At 44.7% G+C, this 26,770-nt stretch overlaps 1 protein-coding gene across 1 annotated transcript in view; it reads right to left on the bottom strand.

The window, feature by feature from the left end:
- Nucleotides 1-26,770, bottom strand: part of LOC124623061 (head-specific guanylate cyclase-like) — a 334,726-nt gene that overhangs the window by 270,222 nt on the left and 37,734 nt on the right. The window contains exon 2 of the mRNA XM_047148854.1: nt 1,763-1,997. Coding sequence (XP_047004810.1) covers nt 1,763-1,997 — 235 coding nt within the window. The remainder of the gene's footprint in view (nt 1-1,762; nt 1,998-26,770) is intronic.

Below are 26,770 nucleotides of genomic sequence, written 5' to 3'. Positions count from 1 at the left end.
AATTACAAAGTGCTTCGGAAATGTTTTCACCTATGGAGCGAAAGTCAACGATCATGTCCCTTTGAACGTCGTATAAGTCGCTCTGTTTCCGCTTTACGAGAACTGCTGCACTGTTTTCCACGTCCCCCGACACGCTTTATATACACTACTGGGCATTAAAATTGCTACGCCAATAAGAAATGCAGATGATAAACGGGTATTCATTGGATAAATATATTATGCTAGAACTGACATGTGATTACATTTTCATGCACCACCTCTGGCCGTTAAAACGGCCATGATACGCCTGGGCATTGAGTCAAACAGAGCTTGGATGGCGTGTACAGGTACAACTGCCCATGCAACTTCAACACGATACCACAGTTCATCAAGAGTAGTGACTAGCGTATTGTGACGAGGCAGTTGGTGAGAGATCTGGACAATGTACTGGCCAGGGCAGCAGTCGAACACTTTCTGTGTCCAGAAAAGCCCGTACAGGACCTGCAACATGCGGTAGTGCATTATCCTGCTGAAATGTAGGGTTTCGCAGGGATCGAATGAAGGGTAGAGCCACGGGTCGTAACACATCTGAAATGTAACGTCCACTGTTCAAAGTGCCGTCAATGCGAACAAGAGGTGACCGAGACGTGTAACCAGTGGCGCGCCATACCATCACGCCAGGTGATACGCCAGTATGACGATGACGAATACACGCTTCCAATGTGCGTTCACCGCGATGTCACCAAACACGGGAGCGAACATCATGATGCTGTAAACAGAACCTGGATTCATCCGAGAAAATGACGTTTTGGCATTCGTGGACCCAGGTTCGTCGTTGAGTACACCATCGTAGGCGCTCCTGTCTGTGACGCAGCGTCAAGGGTAACCGCAGCCATGGTCTCCGAGCTGATAGTCTATGCTGCTGAAAACGTCGTCGAGCTGTTCGTGCAGATGGTTGTTGTCTTGCAAACGTCCCCATCTGTTGACTCAGGGATCGAGACGTGGCTGCACGATCCGTTACAGCGATTCGGATGCGATGCCTGTCATCTCGACTGCTAGTGATACGAGGCCGTTGGCATCCAGCACGGCGTTCCGTATTACCCTCCTGAACCCATCGATTCCATATTCTAATAACAGTCACTGGATCTCGACCAATGCGAGCAGCAATGTCGCGATACGATAAACCGCTATCGCGATAGGCTACAATCCGACCTTTATCAAAGTCGTAAAAATGATGGTACGCATTTCTCCTCCGTACACGAGGGATCACAACAACGTTTCACCGGGCAACGCCGGTCAACTGCTTTTTGTGTATGTGAAATCGGTTGGAAACTTTCCTCATGTCAGTACGTTGTAGGTGTCGCCATCGGCGCCAACCGCGTGTGAATGCTCTGAAACGCTAATCATTTGCATATCATAGCATCTTCTTCCTGTCGGTTAAATTTCGCGTCTGTATCACGTCATATTCGTGGTGTAGCAAATTTAATGGCCACTCGTGTACCTTCCACTGCTAGTGCTGTCATTTGTCGTCTGTGAGTGGCTATGCACGTTGAAATCGAACAGAGGCGATTGTCACATTAAGGACTGAAACGTGTATTTTAGCTCAGTTGAAAGATAAGGGGATTAGAGGGTTGAGGGTACTCAGGATTCACCCCACTAGAGACGCCCATCTACTCTCGCACCCATGGGTTTCGATACCAATATGGCTGAATAACCAATAACGAGAGCAATAAAACCCAGTCGGCCTCAGGACTGTGGCCATGAGTACGGGATGTGGACTCACCGGTAGACGCCGGGGTCGTCGCCGCTGGAGACGCTGACATCGACGGCGGTGTCGTAGACGAGGCGGGCGACGCCGCGCAGGCTGCCCGCCAGCAGGTGTGCGCCGGCGCGACTCGCTGTCGACACCGTCAGCTGTGTCTGCGTCTGCGTCGCTGTCTGCTCTTGGCCCTCCAGGGCGGCCTCCGCATCAGGGTTAAGGCTGGCGCACACGAATGTAGCCCCGCAGCTCTCGCCCTCTGTCCAGCACCCAGAACAAACGACGGTGCAAGGCCTCTCTCTACACACCCGCAGTCAGTTAAGTACCGGGTGGTTGTAATCGAAGTGCAGCTATTCGTAGAGGTCCAGTGTGAGCTGTGATTATTGTTCGACAGCGAAACTTGGTAGATATGCGGAACGATTCACCCCGAAAAAAAAAAATTAGTTCCAATTTTGGCCACCAAGTGCAAATCTGGTGCTCTACACTGTTTGGAGGACGCTATGACATTCACGCTGGATTTGACAAGCCATAACGTGAATGAACAATATGGCTGTCGAGAAGAGAGACCGCGCGCTGCCACTGAAACTGATTTACGTGGACGGCAGATTTACAGAGCTGCACTGAAGGAGTATCACCGAATGAAAGGTATGAGGAGAGCCCCGGTTTCATTTAATGGCTTCAGGAAGATGATGATGAAATTCGGAAACTGGGGTGAGCTTGGTGTGGCACCTGGAAGAGGGAGACCTCCTACCCTGGTGGCAGTTATTGATGACGTTGCTGTTGCTGTAACTGACCGTGCAGCACTTACCCCGAGTAGTGCCCTGGGTCAACCGCTTTGTGGTCTGTTTTACACTGGTGCCCGAACGAGATCAAACAGTGCAGCAAATGGAACCATATGATCCACAGCAACGTTCTGAATTTGCTCTTCGGTTTCTGACACGGATCGAAGTTGAGGACATGTGGCCGCGAAATATTCTATGGAATCACATTCTATGGAACGACATTTGGAATATTTTACACTACAAGGTGCAGTGAATACACACAACAGCGAAATCCGGAATACTGTTGAACCACGTGTTGTGCACGAAGAGCCATTGCAGTCTGTGTCGTGTGGATTCTCGGCCTGTTCTTGTTTGAAGAGAATACACCCAAAGTGCCTGTCAGATGTACCGTGAAGCCTGAGATTCATCGAGTCCTCCTTGTACAGCAATTGATCCCTCATTTGGAAGGGCGCAACTGTATGGAAACTACTGTTTTCATGCAAGGTGGGCAACACCCCACGCCACTCGCCCAGTGAAAGACCTGATTAATGCAGCCTTTTACGAACGTGTTATTCCCACAGATTTTCCAGAAGCATGGGCATGACCTGATCTGATCTACGAGGGTCACTCCAAAGGAAATGCACACTATTTTTGTAAAAATACAGTTTTCATTCTGCATGTGTGAGAGTTTTACATTGTGTAGATACAGACTTCCCGCTTGTTTTCAAACTTAGTTCAACCTGTTCCCATGAGTGGCGCCGTCAGAGCATGTCTTCAAGATGGCTGCTACACTTGACGTTCATCAGAAGCAACGTGCTGTCATAGAATTCCTGTGCTGTGAAAACGAGACAGTGGGAAACATCCACAAGAGGTTGAAAAAGGTGTATGGAGATGCTGCTGTCGATCGCAGTACAGTTAGTCGGTGGGCAAGCAGGTTACGTGATTAAAGCGGGCACGGCAGTATTGAGGGTTGTCCTCGCAGCGGCAGGCCTCGTACTGCGCACACTCCAGACAATGTACAGAGAGTTAAAGAATTGGTGCCTACTGACACACGCATCACAGTGAACGAATTGTCACGCTACGTTGGGATAGGGGAAGGAAGTGTTGGCAGAATACTGAAAGTGTTGGCGTTAAAAAAGGTTTGTGCCAGGTAGGTTCCCAGGATGTTGACAGTGGCTCACAAAGAAACAAGAAAAACGGTATGCATCGAACTTTTGGAACAGTACGAGAATAGTGGAGATGAATTTCTTGGAAGAATTGTGACAGGTGATGAAACATGGCTCCATCATTTTTCACCAGAGATGAAGAGGCAATCAATGGAGTAGCATCATGCCAATTCACCCAAGAAAAAAAAAAAAGAATTCAAAACCACACCTTCTGCTGGAAAAGTTATAGCTACGATGTTTTTCGATTCCGAAGGACTCTTGCTTGTGGACGTCATGCTAAGTGGAACCACCATAAATTCTAATGCATATGTGACGACACTGAAGAGGCTTCAAGCTCGACTGAGTCATGTTCGACCACATCGGCAAAAGCAGGATGTTTTGCTGTTGCACGACAATGCACGGCCACATGTCAATCAAAAAACCATGGATGCGATCACAAAACTCGGATGGACAACACTGAAACACCCGTCTTACAGTCCTGACCTGGCTCCATGTGACTATCATCTCTTTCGGAAAGTGAAAGACACTCTTCGTGGAACAAGGTTTGAAGATGATGACTGCCTTGTGCACGCTGCCAAACAGTGGCTCCAACAGGTTGGTGCAGAATTTTACCGTGCGGGTATACAGGTGCTTGTTCCAAGATGGCGTAAGGCAGTTGAGGGGTATGGAAATTGTGTGGAAATATGAAAATATTGTTCCTAACGGATGTATCTACACACTGTAAAACTTTCAAACATGTAGAATAAAATATGAATTTTAAAAAAATAGTGTGCATTTCTTTTTGAGTGACCCTCGTATGTGACTTTTGGTTCTGGGAATATATGAAAGAACGCGTTTGCCAGGGACACGTTCGGTCTCTACCTGAGGGCCAGTATACGGGAACACGTACCTAAGATTCAACGGGAACTGCTGCGGGCAACTGTTGGTCACGTCGTTTTACGGGTGCAGCATCCCATCGGCGTCTCCGGTCCCCAAATTGAACTGATTGTGTAAGCACCAGTTAATACTAAAATTAATATATTGCCTTTCTTACTTGTTTGATGTTTTCTGCCAACATACTATTCCTAATCCATTACGTATGGAAACATTTCTTGCATTCACAGCGTCAGATTTGCACTTGGTGGCCAAAACTGGAACTATTTTAATTATGGCGTAAATTGATTCCGCATTAAAGCGTTAGAATATCTACCAATTTTCGCTGCCACGCTATAATTACAGCCCACACTGGAGCTCTCTGAATAGCCGCACTTTAATTGTAACCACCCGATATTACAGTAATAAGATAATTACACAGCCTGTCCCAGAAATGACGATACTACCAATGAAACAACGCAATACTTGGCATTTACTTTTTCGTCCAACAGTCACTATCATGTCATATCACGTAATTACAGTTGCTATAGTGGTAATTTCCACATGGAAGACATTGATACAAGTGTCATAAAAAATAAAATCTTTCTTTGTACATGACGATGCAATTCCTGGAACACTTTTTGTGTATTTTTGGAGCTACGATCGACGACCAAATTCGGCAAGCAAGATACACAGAAGACACTGCAGCTGACTGACAACACAGAAATCGAGATATCCGCAGTAAAATCTAAACAAGCTTTCACAAGCTGCGACATAGTCGTAAGGTTTGATTTGACCTCCATCTTGTTGACAGGGACGTCGCGTTTCAGGCACCCTTTTATATTTGTGAGCAGAAGTTCCAAGTAGTCACAGCAGAGGAGATAACTGAACAAATCACAACAAGAAAGTCATTTCAAATGAACAAAGTGACTAATTATTTAAATTATTTTACGTGAACAACAGATCGATAAACGAAGAATCACGGACTTTGCAGCCTTTATGTTTGGTGTTCATCATTTTCGTTAATTCTTTGATGGAGTCATAATTTTGTTTTGAGTTTCCTCATCGTTACTATTTGCCACAGGTAAATATAGTTAAGTTACGGTTACGTCAACTGAGCTAGCTTTTAACCTTATCATTAATATTCTAAAATGACCAGTTGACACTTTGCCATAGTCTTCTTGACTTCCCCGAGTTTTCCAATATTTAACAACGTTCGGAAATTCCTTGTGGCAGGGGACTGATGACCTCAGATGTTAAGTCCCATAGTGCTCAGAGCCATTTGAGCCCTTCCTTGTGGCAATGTTAAATTTATCTTTTCCCTCTTTTTCTGATCCTCCTGCTGCTTCTCTGCCAGAATCTCGTGGAATGGCGACGCGAGAAGCCTCGCCACTTCTCCAACCAGACCCACGAATTTCGTGATGAGGTGCGACACATACATCATTAGATTCTGCCATGGTTGCTGTACGTGAGATATCCAAATGGATCTTTAATGTGGTAGTTTCTCGTTGCTTTCAACTACTCCGGACTGTTCTCCCAAGGGCTCTGTCCTTCAAGGAGACAGGTGGCACTTGATAAAGGTAGAGCCCTTATTCTGGGAGACGTTCAGTCCTACCTATGCTGGCCGCCTTAATCGTTGCCCACTCCGCACGATTACGGAGTGTAGATTGGGTTTTTCCCTTCATTGATGATGAAGCCATAAAGGATCCCTAACAACTCTCCAGTAATTTTGGGAAGTGAGGTTCTAAATATAACATAAAAATGAACGAACTGAATTAATTTTTTGTGTTTATAGACACATACCTACAATCTTGGTAGGCACTGAAAACATCACGTCACAGTACCACAACACCCCACTGAAGAAGTGAAATTAAAATGGAACGGCTCTATGGTAAAGTGGAGTATCGTTCTGTATTTCGTTTCCTGCATTTGAAGGAAAACATTCTGGGTTGGTAGAAGTGTACAACAACAATGTATCATCGTGTCAGACCATCGGTTAGTTGATGCAGACGATTCCCATGTGGTCAAACAAATCAGAATGGCGAAGAACGATGTGGCAGACCATCGCTTTGTGAAGAATAGGAAATGTCATGAGAAGCAGAAACATTTCTGCTGAAGCTCGGAGAATTACAATCGAGACAGCAGTGCAAAAAGTCAGCATCGGTTATCTGTCATTTTGCAACATCTTTCACGACATTTTCAAGGTGACATAGGTCGTCGCGCTCACATCTATTCAAGAAAAAATCAGTGGACTGCGGCATCTTCGGAAACGTTGCAGCAATTTTCAGGCCCCTGCAGATGACTTCTTTGGCAGTCTATTCACTGTAGACGAGTGGTGTGTGTATCATTATGACTGTGAGACAAAAGGACAAAGCAATCAGCAAAACATGTGGATTAGTCACTGATTAAGACTATGAAGAACTAACCGTAATTGGACAAGGTGCCGTTGAATCTCTCTTGAGAGTACAGTGGTGTTGCGTTAACAGGTTACGCTCGTAAGGGGCAAACCATCACAGGACCATACTACCGAAATCTCCTGATGAGTTAGCCGTCTACACACAGTGTAGTGGGAAGTTCTCCAAGGGTGAGTGTTTGCTCCGCGACAGTGATCTAGATCGTTTGCACAGGGCACAGAGGCATACGCTTTGGCATTCAGTAAGAGGCATTTCCAGAGCGACGGAAAGGTGATTTTCGAGGTAGAGCTGTCCCTGAACAGCGGAAATCAAGACGTCAACAGTGAAGGTCTCCCCCAAGATGTTCACTGTTGCGGAAAATTTGTTGTATTCAAGAGTATGCAGGGACTACACCTCGTGTGTACAGCAATTTAAATGAGACGGTGCCCAGTCGTGGATCCCACCACAATCCACATGAGTTGCCCCCCCTCCCCCCTCCCCCCAGCTCCACCGCCGCGAGCCGCTGGAGCCCTCACCGTCTTCTCCAGCGGCGGCCGCCTGCCCCTGCAGCACGTCGTGCACGCCCTCCAGCGAGGCCAGGAAGTCCGGCAGGCAGCCGCCCAGGGAGCGCCAGGCCGCCGCCGTCGCGGCGTCCGCCCCCGCAGCCACCTGCTCGCCCGCCCGCGACACCACCTCCGCCGGGTCGCACTCCCACTCTGCAAACAGACAGACGCGCCGCCCACTGTCACCAGGCTGTATCTCTCACATTCACTCTGAAAGTTGCCTGTTCATTTTACCCATAATATTTTTGGTTTTCGTAAACTGCGAATCATCTTTGTTATAGTTCCATAAAAACACGGGAGAACTGCCGTAAGCTAGTAACATCTTGCCACGATATTTCGGAACAAAGTCTTTTGGCCATCCTCAGGTGAGTACAGCTGTAAAAGTACTGGCGAATACGCGCTGAGCTCTGCTATTTAATGTCAAAGGGGGCTGCATTGCGCATGCGCTGCGCATGTACTGTTTAGCGTGCGCGTTGACAACTCCGTCCGCTGCGCCTGGCGCCCTCCGCGGTGAAAACTTGGCATTTCGATATCAGATCGATCTTCATCTTTATACCGAAAACTACGTTGACTACGAAGTTTCTCTACAATGGGATTCCAAGCGGAATTTAACTGGTAACCGCTATCTGACAATTTTATTTCCATGGATTCATTTATAATTGAACTCCAGAAATTTGATGGTTTGAGCCACAATTTTTGGATCATTATAATACATAGAGTGGCCAGTAGAAATACAATGTTCAGCGATAGCCGAGTTGGTAGGTTGGAGAAGGCGAGTGGCCGCCGGTATTCCGCAATACGTTCCTGCACGTTCTTGTTGTCTGCCCTATATATGACTTGCCGCAATCACACGGATTCTTGTAGACACCTGATTCACGTAGGCCAAGGTCATCCTTAACGGATCCCACCAGTGATGATAATTTAGGAGGAGGGCGACAGATGACTCTAACTTGATGCTTCCTCAATATTCTACCTATCTGTGACGAGATGTTCCCAATAAGAGGTAGATAAGCCGTTGACCTGAAGATCTCCTTCATTGTTGCGTCGTTTGTAGGACTGCATAGCTCTGTTCACTTGCTTAGTTGAAAAGCCATTCATCAGGAATACTTTTTGCAGATGTTTCAGCTCCGCTTGACGACTGTCGACGTCAGAAATAGTATGGGCACGGTGGATTAAAGTTTTAAGGACACCCATTGTTTGTGCCGGATGGTGGCAACTGGTAGCTTGCAGATAAAAATCTGTATGGGTCGGTTTCCTATACACCGAATGACCAAGTGTGCCATCATTCTTGCGCCGTACCAGAACATCTAAAAATGGCAAACAACCATCTTTTCAGTTTCCATAGTGAACTTAATACTTTCATGTATGGAATTCATATGATGTAAAAATTCCTGGAGACAGTCCACGCCATGAGGCCATACTATAAAGGTGTCATCAACGTAACGCCAAAACACTGTCAGTTTAGAAGTGGCAGAGTTGAGAGCTCTCTCTTCAAAATCTTCCATAAAATGATTTGCCACCAGGGGAGACAAAGGACTCCCCATGGCGACGCCGCCAGTACTTCTACAGCTGTACTCACCTGAAGATGGCCAAAAGACTTTGTGCCGAAATATCGTGGCAAGATGTTACTTGCTTACGGCAGCTCTCTCTTGTTTTTATGGAACAATCAGTACGCCGGGAAAGTTTCAAACATCACATCTTTGTTATACTTCACTTGTCTGTCCTATATACATTTTCTATTGAGTGAAATAAGCTCTTTGAGCAACCTTTTTGTAAGGCCACTTGTAACCTCCCCCTCACTTATCGACCTTAATGACAGTGAAAAATTAAACCGCGTGCACCTAATGGAAATTTGGGAAAAGCAATCGTCACCGAAGTTAATCTGTCGGTAAAGAGGGAGAAAAGGGTTACATCTTGTGAAAGGAAAAATGCAAATGAAACTGGTGGAAATTAATTTTGAAAAGGGGTAAAGTTAATAAAGAAAGTAAATGTGCGGCCGTTACGTTAACAATTAACTAGCGGTAATTAGATATTTGAGATTTGGGGGAAATCACGGTCGCCAGTCCTAAGGACAATTACTATAGTAACTGAAAAAAAAGGTTATTACACATATAATTAACACTAGAAGCGTGGCAACTGAAGGTTGACACGTGTAGTGTGAAAACTGAAAGTTTGTCAGAAGTAATAAATTTCGCTACACTCTGACTTAATTTAGCAAAAGAATTAATAAAACCGGAAAATCGAAAATTAATTTAGTGACTGAAGTTAATAGTGAGCTTTCTTTCTGAAGCACATCGAAATCCAGTAAAATACGGTTAGTCTTGGACTACCTCAACAATAATTTCAAAAGCAACTTGACTCTACGCAATTTAGAAACAAGAGATTTAACTTTGAACTTGAATTAAATGATTCTGAACTATTAACAATAGTAGAATTTCAACGACACTCAGGTTCATTTCGGAAAAGGAAGGGACCCTGCTTGGCAATGCAATTGGGACAATGAGCAACAAAGGTTCATGCTAAGTTGCTGTAATTTTGCGAGGCAAATGGAACAATTTGAAAAGCTGAGGTCTGCCATACAGTTCTGAAACTTTACGTGCTTTTAGTCTTCCTTGTTGGTTGATTGAAGGTTTGAAGCCGTCGATCGAGGAGGTGGCGACAGTCACTCATTGTCGGCCGTCGCTGTTGCAGAAGCTGGATGTTGGCGCGCCTTCTTCTCAACACGGTCACCAGACGAAACGGGCTCTTGATGTGCGCCAGCTAATGCTTCCCGTCCGCGACACCGTGTCAGAAACTATCATCGCAAGTCGAGCGCAATTACATGCTGCCAAACCCCGAAAGCGCGGCAACTCGCGGGAGCTACACACAACACACCTGCTGCACTCGCTACTCCAGCCGGACTCCCAGCGCTCTGCCCGCGCTCCACGCGGCAGAGTTAACACTACCAAAGATCCTACACACTTTGATTCTTCACACGACCTATCGATGTAATCTTTCGATAGCAGTTTTCCCTAGGCAAGACCCAGCGTAAAATACAAATAATATTTACAAAACAAACCAATTATACATCGACATAAATGCATAAATATATATATACAAATACTAAAACAATTACAATATGTAAAGACACAGAAATGTCATATATTGAGGTAACAAAACAAGGAAAAAAATTATAGTACAATAGATGGAAATAGGAGGATATGCATTTCCGGCGTTACACACTGAAGAAAATTTAGATCTTTAGGAGGTTCTTTGGTTCTCAGGCAATAGGAAGCTTTTGCGGTTTAGCGGCAGGAGATGTTCCTTGTTTTAGGCTTATTTCACGTCTGTCCGGCACCCGGCAGCCGGCACCGGGTAGCCGGTTGTGAGGGTGGGGCGCTTACGGGACGCTTCACACCTGCCCGACATATGACGTGGACAGCTGAAGGATAGCCGACAGCCGGGCCGAGGCTGTGGAATGCCGGCGGATGCTATTGTGTCGGCCTGTTGTCGGTGTCGTGCGGAAATACCGGCGCAGGTGGTGGGGCATGCAGAACATTAGAGCGCTCCACATACAGGGTGGCCCATTGATAGTGACCGGGCCAAATATCTCACGAAATAAGCATCAAAGGAAAAAAACTACAAAGAACGAAACTTGTCTAGCTTGAAGGGGCAAACCAGATGGCGCTATAGTTGGCCCGCTAGATGGCGCTGCCATAGGTCAAACGGATATCAACTGCGTTTTTTAAAATAGGAACCCCCATTTTTCATTACGTATTCGTGTACTACGTAAAGAAATATCAGTGTTTTAGTTGGATCACTTTTATGGCTTTGTGACGGCGCTGTAATAGTCACAAACGTATAAGTACGTGGTAGCATGTAACATTCCGCCAGTCCGGACCGGTATTTGCTTCGTGATACATTACCCGTGTTAAATGCACCGTTTACGAATTGCGGAAAAGGTCGATATCGTGTTGACTTACGGCTATTGTGATCAAAATGCCCAACGGGCGTGTGCTATGTATGCTGCTCGGTATCCTGGACGACATCATCCAAGTGCCCGGACCGTTCGCCGGATGATTACGTTATTTAAGGAAACAGGAAGTGTTCAGCCACATGTGAAACGTCAACCACGACCTGCAACGAATTATGATGCCCAAGAAGGTGTTTTAGCTGCTGTCATGGCTAATCCGCACATCAACAGCAGACAAATTGCGCGAGAATCGGGAATCTCAAAAAAGGCGGTGTTGAGAATGCTACATCAGCATCGATTGCACCCGTACCATATTTCTATGCACCAAGAATAGCATGGCGACGACTTTGAACGTCGTTCACAGTTCTGCCACTGGGCACAAGAGAAATTACGGGACGATGATAGATTTTTTGCATGCTAAACAGATAGCGACGAAGCGTCATTCACCAACAGCGGTAACGTAAACCGGCATAATATGCGCTATTGGGCAATGGAAAAATCCACGATGGCTGTGACAAATGGAACATCATTGGCCTTGGCGGGTTGATGTCTGGTGTGGCATTGTGGGAGGAAGGATAATTGGCCCCCATTTTATCGATGGCAATCTAAATGGTGCAATGTATGCTGACTTCCTACGCAATTTCTACCGATGTCACTACAAGATGTTTTACTGCATGACAGAATGGCGATGTACTTTCAACATGACGGATGTCTGGCACATAGCTCGCGTGTGGTTGAAGCGGTATTGAACAGCATATTTCATGACAGGTGGATTGTTCGTCGAAGCACGTTACCATGTCCCGCACGTTCCCCGGATCTGACGTCCCCGGATTTCTTTCTGTGGGGAAAGTTGAAGGATATTTGCTATCGTGATCCACCGACAACGCCTGACAACATGCGTCAGCGCATTCTCAATGCATGTGCGAACATTACGGAAGGCGAACTACTCGCTGTTGAGAGGAATGTCGTTACACGTATTGCCAAATGCATTGAGGTTGACAGACAATTTTCAGTATTATTGCATTAATGTGGTATTTACAGGTAATCACGCTGTAACAGCATGCGTTCTCAGAAATGATAAATTCACAAAGGTACATGTATCACATTGAAACAACCGAAATAAAATGTTCATACGCACCTACGTTCCGTATTTTAATTTAAAAAACCCACCTGTTACCAACTGTTCGTCTAAAATTGTGAGCCATATGTTTGTGACTATTATAGTGCCATCTATCACAAAGCGAAAAACGTGGTCCAACTAAAACATTCATATTTTTTTACGTACTACACGAATATGTAATAAAAGTGTGGGTTCCAATCTTTAAAAACGCAGTTGATATCCGTTTGACCTATGGCAGTGCCATCTAGTGGGCCAACCATAGCGCCATCTGGTTTCCCCCTTCAAGCTAGACAAGTTTCGTTCTCTGTAGTGTTTTCGTTTAACGCTTTTTTCGTGAGATATTTGGCCCGGTCACGATCAATGGACCACCCTGTATACCCGACAGCTATCGTGTGCCTCGAGTTGTGTTTTGCTTTGTTGGTGGTTCTATCCGTTCTGGACATTTGTAGTCTACTGTGTCATGGCGGAAATTGATATCGAAATTCTTATAGCACTAGTTCAGTAACGACCAGTTTTGTGGGACGAAACTTTAGGTACTTATAGGGACAGAATACAATCAAGGAATGCATGGACCAAAGTTTGCAAAGAACTGAAAGAAGGCTTTGAACGGATGTGTGACAAAGACAGAGACGACTATAGTAAGTAAAAATCTTTATGTTTTAGTTTAAATACAAAAAAAGTTACATCAGTGGCACATTAAATTTTTAGATAGTTGTCGTTTCACAGATCCCTCAGGCGTCATAAAATAAACCATCATCATTTTTCGTGCAATATTGGCAGAAACTCCCCCACGTACACATTCACTTCACGTTATACTTTCAAGTCCACTTATGGACAGAGTGTCCTCGAGGCTGTAGCCTTCTTTTTTAACAATGGTTTTGTTCAAAACAACACACGCCTTGACAATGTCAAAATTTATAGCTCTGTGGAAAATCCTCCATTTATTAGTCAGTATCCCAAATGAAAATTCTGCGAACCTCCGCACTCTCGACAGGCGATAATTGAATACTCTTTTAGCACCTGTTAATTGGTCCTCAGAGAAAAGTCGTAGAAGGTGCTGATGCAGTCCAAACGCTTCATCACCAATTAAAAAAAAAAACAAGGTACCTTTGGACTTATTGTACTACTAAGGCACCTGCCTTAAGGAGCTACCAGTTTTTTTCCATCAGCAATTTCCACGAAGAACATTCTTTAAATATAGTAGAGCCACTTTGCCATAACGGCCGATATCTACATAGATAAATATATAGTCAGAGTCAGCCACAGCCATCAACACTGTAGATGAATATCCTTTGTAATTGTAGTACACCGAGTTACATGAATCGTGGTTGGACGATACGAATGTTCTTTACATCTACATCTCCAATGCAGTGAGCAAAATTTGCTCTTTGCTCAAATTTTCCAGCAATGTTTTCAAAGTCGACTTTGGTGGGTAGAGGCATACATTCATAACGCAGAGACCAAATAGCTTGGCACACACATATGACTGTTATATTGATTGTGGAAATGTTAAACAACGTTTTAATTTTTTTAAGGTGATAGCAAAAATGTACATCCTTTAGGATAATAATTTTTTTTTAAATTTTAGCTACTCATATGATTATAATTGCCAGCATTTGTCTTCAGTCCGGAGCCGCGCTGCTGCTACGGTCGCAGGTTCGAATCCTGCCTCAGGCATGGATATGTGTGAGTCCTTAGGTTAGTTAGGTTTAAGTGGTTCTAAGTCTGGGGGACTGATGACCTCAGATGTTAAGTCTCACAGTGCTTAGAGCCATTTGAGCCATTTTTGAGCCAAAATTTGTATAGGCAGGACACATTCTCGGAAGGATGTATTAAGGCGTTGAATGGAACTCTTCATTCGTGCATGTAGATCGTCAAAAGTTCGTAAACTCATCCAAAAATAATACAAAAATTATCTTCATCTCTCCTTAATTCCTCAAAAAGAACAAAGAACGCACGTCGTCTCTTCTCATATTGAGTGGATGAACCCAATGCACTCTTCTTCTTCTTCGTTTTTTCAAACGTCTGTACAAGAGATATCACGCTAATAGCTGGTCGTGCTCCATTTGTAGTCGAGGTCAACTGAATATGCACAAGACACGGAAGGACGGCACGACATGCAGTGCGGCTGCCGGCTACGTGTGGGTCCCGTGTCGGCTCGGCAAAAATACCGGCTTGTCGGATGCCGGGTTGATGTGAAATAAGCCTAAACGTGCTTCCGCCAGTCTGTGTTCTGTCCTGGTTCTGGTTAAAAGTTCCAGTTGTTTTGGAAGGAAGGCTGGCTTTGTCTGATTGGTGCCAGCCGCATCGGAGTTTCTACACTCCTGGAAATTGAAATAAGAACACCGTGAATTCATTGTCCCAGGAAGGGGAAACTTTATTGACACATTCCTGGGGTCAGATACATCACATGATCACACTGACAGAACCACAGGCACATAGACACAGGCAACAGAGCATGCACAATGTCGGCACTAGTACGGTGTATATCCACCTTTCGCAGCAATGCAGGCTGCTATTCTCCCATGGAGACGATCGTAGAGATGCTGGATGTAGTCCTGTGGAACGGCTTGCCATGCCATTTCCACCTGGCGCCTCAGTTGGACCAGCGTTCGTGCTGGACGTGCAGACCGCGTGAGACAACGCTTCATCCAGTCCCAAACATGCTCAATGGGGGACAGATCCGGAGATCTTGCTGGCCAGGGTAGTTGACTTACACCTTCTAGAGCACGTCGGGTGGCACGGGATACATGCGGACGTGCATTGTCCTGTTGGAACAGCAAGTTCCCTTGCCGGTCTAGGAATGGTAGAACGATGGGTTCGAAGACGGTTTGGATGTACCGTGCACTATTCAGTGTCCCCTCGACGATCACCAGTGGTGTACGGCCAGTGTAGGAGATCGCTCCCCACACCATGATGCCGGGTGTTGGCCCTGTGTGCCTCGGTCGTATGCAGTCCTGATTGTGGCGCTCACCTGCACGGCGCCAAACACGCATACGACCATCATTGGCACCAAGGCAGAAGCGACTCTCATCGCTGAAGACGACACGTCTCCATTCGTCCCTCCATTCACGCCTGTCGCGACACCACTGGAGGCGGGCTGCACGATGTTGGGGCGTGAGCGGAAGACGGCCTAACGGTGTGCGGGACCGTAGCCCAGCTTCATGGAGACGGTTGCGAATGGTCCTCGCCGATACCCCAGGGGCAACAGTGTCCCTAATTTGCTGGGAAGTGGCGGTGCGGTCCCCTACGGCACTGCGTAGGATCCTACGGTCTTGGCGTGCATCCTTGCGTCGCTGCGGTCCGGTCCCAGGTCGACGGGCACGTGCACCTTCCGCCGACCACTGGCGACAACATCGATGTACTGTGGAAACCTCACGCCCCACGTGTTGAGCAATTCGGCGGAACGTCCACCCGGCCTCCCGCATGCCCACTATACGCCCTCGCTGAAAGTCCGTAAACTGCACATACGGTTCACGTCGCTGCATGCTACCAGTGTTAAAGACTGCGATGGAGTTCCGTATGCCACGGCAAACTGGCTGACACTGACGGCGGCGGTGCACAAATGCTGCGCAGCTAGCGCCATTCGACGGCCAACACCGCGGTTCCTGGTGTGTCCGCTGTGCCGTGCGTGTGATCATTGCTTGTACAGCCCTCTCGCAGTGTCCGGAGCAAGTATGGTGGGTCTGACACACCGGTGTCAATGTGTTCTTTTTTGCATTTCCAGGAGTGTATATTGATGAAGAGCTTCGGTGAGATTATTTCAGTTACTTGTGTGGTAAATGTTGAGCGTCTGCTTAGGTTATTTTGGGAGAGCATTATAAATTTTTGCACAGTTTAGTCGCGATTTTGTCACGCTCAGGCTTGTGGTAATATCCATCCGCATGGCGAAATGGAAACTTGTAGAAGGGTCAATTTACATTGAATGGAAGCTGCTTAAAGGCGTGAATGTTATCTTTTCAAACCGTGGAGTAAGAGTTTCAAAGTTATCAACCTTTCCTGAATCGAAATAAAGTCGCTGCCTTGTTTAAAGTGGTGTACGAAGAACATAATTTTCCTAGGACTGTTCTTTTGGCAACAATATCTGTACATATTATGAAAAGATACCTCTCCCTCCCTCCCTCCCTCTCTCTCTCTCTCTCTCTCTCTCTCTCTCTCTCTCTCTCTCTGTGTGTGTGTGTGTGTGTGTGTGTGTGTGTGCGCGTGTTTATGTATGTATGTTCGTTCCACATATTCTCATAAACCACTGGAGCGATTTCGACCAAATTTGGTACACGTATCCTTTACTGTCAGGCAACACTCTCTGTCGTGGTATGAACCATTTATCTAACATAGTTCAGGAGATATGACGTCATAAACAATGAGAAGCGTGAAAAACTGCCCCATTATGCTTGACGTTTAAATTTATTACTCCTTTGGTACTAACACTGTTAGAAACATATTTAGCAGACTACGCACATATGTCGCTGAATGTAGCTATACAAATACATCACTGTATGAAACTTTCAAGAAATATGACGCCATAAACACTGACGTTCGTGAAAAATTGCCGCATCACGCATGAAGTTTTAATGCGTTTGTTATTTACTGGTAAGACACTGTACTGGTCCTCTGGGAATGAGAAACATTTATTTATGGTTAACATGAAAGTTTAAACGAACTGTTGATCTGTGCAAAATGTCCGCAGCTCCTGGTCTCACGGTCGCGTTCTTGCTTCCCGAGCACGGGGTCCCGGGATCGATTCCCGGCAGGGTCAGGGATTTTTCACCTGCCTCGAGGTGACTGGGTGTTTGTGTTGTCCTGATCATTTCATCATCATTCATGAAAGTGGACAGATTGGGCTGAGCAAGGGTTGGGAATTTGTATGGGCGCTGATAACCGTGCAGTTGAGTGCCCCACAAACCAAACATCATCATCATTATTCTGTGCAAAAGGGTACACAGAAATGTTAATTATCTCACTGTGATGTATATGGAAAGCAGTATCGATTACTGAACGACTATTTATGTTTGGTGAGTAATGAAAACAACAGAAACAGATTTTCATAGTTATTTTACTCTGGTTCGAATCTTCATATAAGAAAGAGACGTATGTATCTTGTAACGAGTTTCGCGTACGTACATAATCGTACCACTTATTTAAGTAGCGGTAGGTGTCCCTACATGCATGAAGATTTGATTGTAAGTTTTCCTGCGATTATCAGCGTGCGACACAGCGAAAGTTACAATTAGTATTGTTGGCCGCTATTTGCATGACGACAGATTCTTTTCCGTGTTACTCCAATATTACGTGGTGTAACGCGAAATGGAGAGGGTTTACAATTAATTTTTTGAGCAGACCTATTAAAATCAAGTTAATTTCATTCATTTTGCAAAGAGTCGTATCGATATGAAAACATTCTTGCCGTTGCCGTTTCACGGCTATATTTTGTTCAGGTGATGAGATTTTCGTATTTCAGAAAGTTCTCAGCTTGGAATTAATAATAAGTGTACCATGAAAAAGGTGTTCCTCCACGCGAATCCACGAAAGTATGAATTATTATTCATGCGAAAAGACATTCACTTACACCTCTAAGATATTTGTAAAAGATTAAGGTGCTTCACACCGAGCTGTTCCTAATTCATTTTACGTCCAAGTGATTTATTTATCGGATACTTGAATATAGGAAGCCTTAACAATATCAAAAATAATAGTACTCGCCCCGTGATAAGAAATTGTAGTGAATATGTTGCGTGTAGCCGTATGTGATCTTACGATGTATTATTATTAATAGCACAAGCATTCACACATGCATACACACCCAAACGCACGAAAAAGTCATTTCAACATTCGTACAGTAGAATCAAATTAAGGAAATCCCTGACATCTGGCAGCGCTTTTGACAGCTCTCAACTGTGAAGTGCAAACGGGTTTAGGCGGAAACAATAGGCGTCTATAGAGCAACGAAGAGCCGTTGTCGTAGAGACGTTTAGAAAATGGCGTAATACACATGCGATGCAGCTGTGTCAAGCGTACAGAAACTGTTGGGGACCATGTTTCTTAATTTGGATACCGTACTTACAAACTTGTCGTTATGCATATTTCTGTGTACAATTTTTTCATATATTCAAAAGTTTTTTCACGAATACATGTAAATGAAACACAGATCATTTTTTTGTTTTGTTTCTAACAGAAAATTTGCGAAATAAATACGTAGGCAATGCCAGGTTTGCCAGCTGGTATCAATATATTAATGAAACTGTTTTCTGAATTATTTCCGTCCAAACCAAGTCATTTCTTTGTTATTTGTGCGTGATGGAGCGGAACGCTGTCATACCGCCATATTACTGTCACTCGTTGATGCTAACTGCGTCAAATGAATATTGTGGTGCATCAGAGACAACGTGCTGAATTAAGTCCGCAATTGCAAAACGTTAGCAATAACTACTTTCTCTTTTCATGAAATTAGATTCCAGATGGAGAAACGTTAAGTCGACGGCTGCCGTTATGGATGCGTTCTACTTTATTGCCCTTTATAGGCATATTAGGTGGAAATGAAAGTCATAACTTGTGCGCTGATCTTAATGGTTCAATTATTATTTTATGCTTAGAATCAGGGGCCATCGTCGTCCGCACTGCTGGAAGCTGTAAACTGGAAGGAAACATGCCATTCAATTTTTAATCACTTTTTTGATGAATCATTTATAATTTAACTTTTGAATAGAAGCTATACAAAATTAATTTCGGTTGCGCTTACATTATATAAAGCGCGAATGTGTCGGTATTTATTGTGTTAAAAGTAAACGGTCAGATTGCGTTTCCAAATTGTTTTCAGGCACATAAAGATTCATACTTTGCGCACACCTTAAAAATTCATGGCTTCACTTTCACTGCTCAAGGGACTAGTTCAGTTTTATAAGACACATACACACCTTACAACTTCATTTTCCTCAGTTATTGATTAATTCTGTTATTTTGTTGCTGGTCCCGGCAGAGGTTCGAGTCCTCCCTCAGGCATGGGTGTGTGTGTTTGTCCTTAGAATAATTTAGGTTAAGTAGTGTGTAAGCTTAGGGACTGATGACCTTAGCAGTTAAGTCCCATAAGATTTCACACACATTTGAACATTTTTTGTTATTTTGTTCCGTAGACACCTCGGAAGAGAAAAACATTCACGTATGTGGACCAAGTTGTGGTAATAAACAAACAAGCGACTTAAAACGTTTGTGTATCATTCACATGGACTGTTAGACGGTATAAATGAAATTTATGTAATTTGATCAGATAATAACCCTTGAAACATTAGTTCAGATTTTGATCATGTTATGCCTTGAGGACAAAAGGCAAAGTAAAATGTGCAACAGATGAGCGAAAGCAAAAAAAAGTACAGTAGTACCATAGTCAAGTGGAAAAAAGAAGTAACAACCCAGATGAATGTTTGTTCTATCGTTGGGCGTAGCTTTGACAAGTTCTGTCGGTCTGTATTACTTACGGTAGTAAACATCTAGCCAACGACAAGCACTTAATTGATCTTCATTTAATAAGATCATTCATTATAAGAGCACACTGGTACCATGCGGTCATACGACCCTGCACCATTGGCGTAAGCCATAACAGTATCCGCAAGTCTATTGCTGGGAACCAGCGCAGTGAGATGCGCGGACCTGGGGACTTGGCAGAATGATAGTAACGAGGTATCGTATTTGGACGTGGCCATGACAACATGAACGGAGTTGCTCCTGGCGTATCAGTGTCGACACTTCAACGTGTCTACAAGTAGTGTTGTGCCACCCGCCGACACACAAGACGTAACAAACGTGGTCGCCAAAAAATCCAAAGAGACAAGGCCCGTAGACGAGTGTCACGCTCAGAAATTAACGTTTGGTTTCCAATCCGGCAATAACGCTGCTCTCAATGAATGCATGTCCATCAAAACCGGTTTCCAAGCGAATATTGCTAAGAGAATTGCGTGTGGTTAAAATCTGGAGTTGGATACCTCGAAAAATGCCTTTGATCACATCGGAAAATGAAGCTGCACGTCTCCAGTGAGCCATACAACACAGAAGATGGATAGTAGCTGATTGGAGGCAAGCAGTGTTGTCCGACGAGTCACTGTTTTATCTCTTTTCAAATGACGCAATGTGTCGAATGCACCGTTAGCCTGATGAGGTGTTCAATTCGCAGTTTACATCGGGTGTAGTTTCGGTCAGAGGTGGTTCCGTGCTGTTTTGTGAGTATTTTTTGCACCATTTTCTGCGACTACCCATTCAAAATATAGCGAAAATGAACCAGGGTGTATAAACATTCTCGGTGATCAGATGTTGCCCTTTCTTATACAAGGTGATTCAGCAACCTCTGCCATTGGGTTTTATGCAACCCACAGCACCTTCCAATACCACATGATAGATTTTCGTATTCTCTCACTCACTACACGCAAACTATTAGTCATAAGGAAAAAGTGAACAGGATTTTTTGTAGCAAATTCTGTACTGTGATACCTCTTCGCTGGAAACCACTATTTTCGAGCTATTTCGGAAAAACGCGTTTAAAGGTAACTTTTGTACGTTTTCCTTGAACAATTCGAAAACTACAGCCTCTAGTGAAAACGCAAATAGAAGAAAGGATGATTAGTATTTAATGTTCCGTCGACAGCGAGGCCATTAGAGATGGAGCTGAAGCTTGGATTACAGGAAACGGAAGGAAATCGGTCATGCCCTTTTCAGAGAAACCATCCCAGCATTTGCCTCGAGCAATTTTGGGAAATCTGGATGGCCAGACAGGAATTTGAACCACCAGTGAAAAATCTATCCCATTACAAATTTTAACTACATTAAATTTCCTACAAAAAGACACCGTTCATTTTTTCTGTAGGACTAACAGAGTGCACGTAGTGAGCGAGAGAATATGAACATTTTGTGTGTGGTATTTGAAGGCATTGTGGGTTGCATAAAACCAAGCCGTAGCTAAGGTCAGCTAAATAACCCAGTACACCTTCATGATGAGAATGCTGTCGACACATGCTCTTCCATGATGACAGACGTCTTGCCAGGGCCGTACGCATACGCTCTTGGTGTGACAAACATTTAGGCATCCTACTGAAACCTCCATGGAAAATATGTAGAACTATTTTGAACAGCAGTTGAAACGCAACTTGAGTATTGGTAAAGTAAATAATGTACTGAGCTGGAGCTCCACCGTAGTGTTACTCTGCTTACGAAACCGAGGTTTTATATGGTCCCGAATAGCTTATTCAGCTCGGGTACTTATTGTTAGTCGAGGCGGCTGATGGGTATGCTGACATCGTGTGTTCAACGGTCGGATTACGTCCCAATGAACGTAGGCGAATATCAGTGTCCAGTTCTAATAATCTTGCTTTTTCGTAATCGTCCACGTGAATAAAACCATGTTAGTATGCAGTTTCATCAGATGCTGTCTAGTGCGGTTGCAGTCAGCACACATCACTATCAAGGTGGCCAAGACGCAGCACGTTGTAAGTACCCTCCGTGGTCAGATTAAGGTGGTGACGTCTCAGACGAACCAGATGGAGAATTTGATTTCTTTCTCTCTCTTCCAGTTAGTAGCAGTGCATCCTATCAATGTCTGGTCAAGCTTATGCACATTGACAGGCACTTGCCACATCTACGTGAACAGGAATTTGTTGTTATTCTTTCATTTATCCATCTGGTTCTTTCATTTACTCCCACGTCAATTCCTTGTTTATTCTCTGTGTGGCTATACTTCCGGTGACAACATTGCTGTATCTATATTTAACTTTAGTGTCTTAGTGTATCATTAACTAGTTGGTATTTTTCTTCCTAATCAAGCTGTCCCACGTAAAAAACTGAATTCTGGACTCTTTTTTGTTAATTGAAGACTGATAGCAAGCTTCCGATCTGTCTAGCCGACTGCTTCAGATGGAAGGCTCTTTGTGCATCATAGCCTTAAATTTTAGCGCAATAAAAGTTGTTTCTGACGGAACATAGCAGATATTTTCGGTTATATCATAAAATTGCTTTCTGTTAACTGCCTTTTTCGTATCATTCCCTTGTCATTTACTTTCATAGCTCTCATCTTGAGATTTAAATTTTTCACATTCGAGTTTCTGTGTATAAATTAACACTTATTGGATGTCGGAACCACCTCTTATTCGCAGTCACATAACAGGTTTAATGAGCGATGGCTTCCATGAACTTTTCCCACCGAACCTGATTCGAGAGCTGTTTTCAACTTACTTTTCGACACTCTCTGTAATAAAGCGTTCAGATGAAATTGAGGTATCTTAGTCGAAACTTTTACACAGATGGTGCGGAGGAATAGGAATTATCGACAATAGAGGCTGTGGAGTACTAATGATAATTTAGCAGTGATACCATTTATTTACAGCGCTGCCATTGACTACAACCAATAAACTATTAAGTAAAATTCTCCTAAAATATTTATTTCAAAAGAGTGCAATAATGTAAGCTAATGTTTGGATTCAAAATCAATAACAAAATTTCCGGAAATAACAATACAAAAATGTTCAGTGAGAGAAATAGTATTCCAATACTTCACCAACAGTAGGGTTAATCACTATGCACGTGTGTTACAAGTCTCAGAATTCATAAGGAGTTCTAACTCAGTAATACTCGAAATCCTCAATCAGTGAATAATCAGCACTTTAACACTCCAGCCCTAACCTATCAGACATAAAGAATACTGCAATTAAAACCTACATAGAACAAATACGACATAATCAACCAGGTACACTAACTGAAACCTTCCTTGCATACAGTAGATATCATCCGACCATAGGAGTAACATCAGGTCATAAGAGCACGACAATCTCTTCGCAATGGTAAACCTCAGTCCTGATCACAGACTCAAAACTTGAGGCTTTATGAACAATGATTTATGCATCACATCATTAAGTCTTCTCGGGTTGTCAGCCGAGTCAAGGCGTCGTTCCCTACTCGTCATCTTCAGGCAAAGTGTCTGATTCATTTCCGGTTCGTATCTTTATATACGCAGGAACATAAAGTGTTCTGCCTCGTCTGCAATGGTTGGTCAAATCACGCGCCTGCGGAAGAGGTGCCGCAGACGGTGGTGTGAGGGATATCGAGGACAGGGGGGGGGGGGGGAGGGGGGAGGGGACGGACTCCCGTCATGTTGATGGGTCTTGGTGTCTCGTCCTGGTGTTGCCTGTCTATTCCATCTGCTGCCATCGCCGCTTTCTCACCAGAGCGCTCTTGACATATCCTTTCTAACACTACATCCCATGCAGAGTTCAGTTGCAAATCGCTATCTCAGTTGAAAAGAACATCATGGACCCTTACATCCACTGCCTCTTTGATGATCCAGTCTCAGAAACCGTTTGTTGGGCACGTGACCTCCGTCTGTTGAAAATCAAACTATAACCTTCGTTGAAACTGTGCTCTGCCACAGCAGATTTGTGTGTGGCCGAGGCGAACACTACTCACATGTTCGGAACGGCGCTGCCAAATACACCGTTGCGTCTGGGCGATGTATTACTTGCCACACTCGCAACTGTTGCTGTTGACTCGAGGTGTCCGTAGTCCTAATTCGTATTTTATAGGGTAAAACATGTTTGATTTTGGATTATGAGAAGAAAATTGTTTTAATGTTGTTCTCCTCCAATACTCTGGTTGTCTTGCCTGTGGGCGCTTTATGTCTTCTTCAAGACTGTCTTCTTTATCCTTCCTGCTAGGCTGGAGAGCGCGCCTTAACTGTGTTTTCTAGAAGTAGCCGTTCTTGCGAAAGGTTTCTCTCAGACGCTGCTATTCGGCGGGTAGACTCTCCTTATCGCAAACATCTCAAGGTGATGAGCACGAACTTCCATTGTGCTGCATGGTGGCAGCTGTTGGCGTTTAGGTACAGGCCCGTGTGTGTCTTTTTTTTTTACTATAAACGGAATGTCCCAGCGTACCATTAGTTTTCTCCCTTATCAGGATACCGAGAAAAGGTAGGCATCCATTTCCTTCTGTCTCCATGGTGAACTTTCTATTGTCGTGTTTGCTCTTAAGGTGGTCAAGAAATTCCTGCAGGTTTTCTTTCCCACGAGGCCACACCACAAACATGTCGTTCATGTATTGGTAGAACGTCTTCGGTTTCACACGCATCGTTTTGAGAGCCGTTTCCTCGAAGCGTTCCATTTATAGATTTGCGACACCACTCCGTCTAATTGCTGGTGGAACTTTCCACAGCACTGGAAGTAGGTGGTAGTGAGGACGTGACGGAACAGTTCCACAGTGCTTCCTTACGTGTGCAAAACATGAATCTGCTCTAAGGCCTTCCCTCAAATGGTACCAAAGAGACTGAACAAGGTAAGCTAGGTAACAGTGCCATCGGTATTGCACTTGCAATCGGCAGTAGTAACTAGGGAGCAGGCAACCGCACGGTTTCAAAATCAACAAGCACATAATTAAACTAATTCACTGTGGTAAGCCACGGAATTCAGAACAAGCATAAAAGATTTCTAGCTGCACATTGAAATGCTTGAAAGCTTCTTTGAGTAGTCCTGTGTGCAGGGCACACAGTACCAATCGAAGCCGCGTCCGTGCGCTCCAGACACGGTCTTCCTGGAAATCGGCAGCAAAACACCGTCTGGGCCATGCTTCCCGTGTCTGATGCCGCTCTCTCTGCATCGACAGCTGCCGCTCACAGTCAGTTCTGCAGACTCTCCCAAGCTAGGCTGCAGCGCTGGTCCACAACAGACTGACCTTCCGTCACACCAGCCTCTAGTTTGTCGATTTCGGGTGGTGCTGGTGCAGGCTACGCTCTTGATACAGGGTGACAATTATAGAACTACATGAAAAAAAAAAGAAAACGCAAATAAGTCACAAACTACCCAGTGCACACGCTTTATTCAACATGTAAACGTCACAACAGATATTCGGATTTAGGTTATGACATGTTCGATATGCCTGCCATCATTGGCAATGATGTGGCGTAGACGAATAGCGAAATTCAGCACGATCCGCTGTCGTGTCGGAACATCGATGCTGTCGATTACCCCCTGAATGGCTGTTTTCAGCTCAGCAATGGTTTTAAAAAATGTTCAAAAGTGTGAAAGATCTTATGGGACTTAATTACTAAGGTCATCAGTCCCTAAGCTGGCACACTACTTGACCTAAATCATCCTAAAGACAAACATACACACCCATGCCCGAGGGAGGACTCGAACCTCCGCCGGGACCAGCCGCACAGTCCATGACTGCAGCGCCCTAGACCGCTCGGCTAATCCCACGCGGCGCAATGGTTTCACGTTATTGCTATATACCTTGTCTTTAATATAGCCCCACAAAACGGAGTCGCCTGTGTTCAGATCCGGAGAATATGGCTGCCAACCGAGGCCCATGGCAGTGGCCTCTGGGTACCCAAGGGACAGAATGCGGTCCCCAAAATTTCAGGACATCGGACGCACTCCTGTTTCGATGACGTCGAGCTCCGTCTTGCGTGAACCACATCTTGTCGAAATCAGGGTCACTTTGGATAATGGGGATGAAATCATATTCCAAAACCTTCACGTACCGTTCGGTAGTCGCCGCGCCATCAAGGAACATGACACCAATTGCACACCACAGAGTCATCTGTTGAGGGTGAAGAGGCTTCTTGATCGCGAAATGCGGACGCTCAGTCACCCAGATGCTCCGATTTTCCTTATTGGACGGACCCATCTAAACGAAAATGGGCTTCATCGCTAAACCAAACCATACTAATTCCCATGATGCGCCACGGCCAACCGTGCTGTTTGAACGTCCTAACGCAAACCAATCCGAAGTTATGACGATTTTGTTTCATATAGTTCAACAATTGTCACCCCGTATCAGTGTCCTCCCGGAAATGCGAATAAAATGCAGCCGCCTTGGTACCACCTGCTGGGTCGTGACGGAACTTTCTCTGCGCCGCGACATCACTGCACATAGGTTAGCTAAAACACCTCGATACAGGCAACTTGTTTCATCCAAACGGTAATCTTTTAATTAATTAAACATTGAGAACTTCCGAAATACTTTACACTGACAAAAGACAAGTCCAGATTTGTAATATAAAAATCAGAAACAGTCATTGTACTTTGAAGAGCCGAAGAAACTGTTAGACCTCCTTAATATCGTGTAGGGCCCTGCGAGCACGCAGAAGTGCCACAACACGACGTGGCATGGACTCGACTAATGTCTGAAGTAGTGCTGGAGGGAAGTGACACAATGAATCCTGCAGGCCTGCCCAAAACTCCGTAAGAGTACGAGGG

Source organism: Schistocerca americana, chromosome 7, assembly GCF_021461395.2.
Source record: "Schistocerca americana isolate TAMUIC-IGC-003095 chromosome 7, iqSchAmer2.1, whole genome shotgun sequence".
Lineage (NCBI taxonomy): Eukaryota > Metazoa > Arthropoda > Insecta > Orthoptera > Acrididae > Schistocerca > Schistocerca americana.
This window is presented reverse-complemented; position numbering and strand designations above follow the sequence as displayed.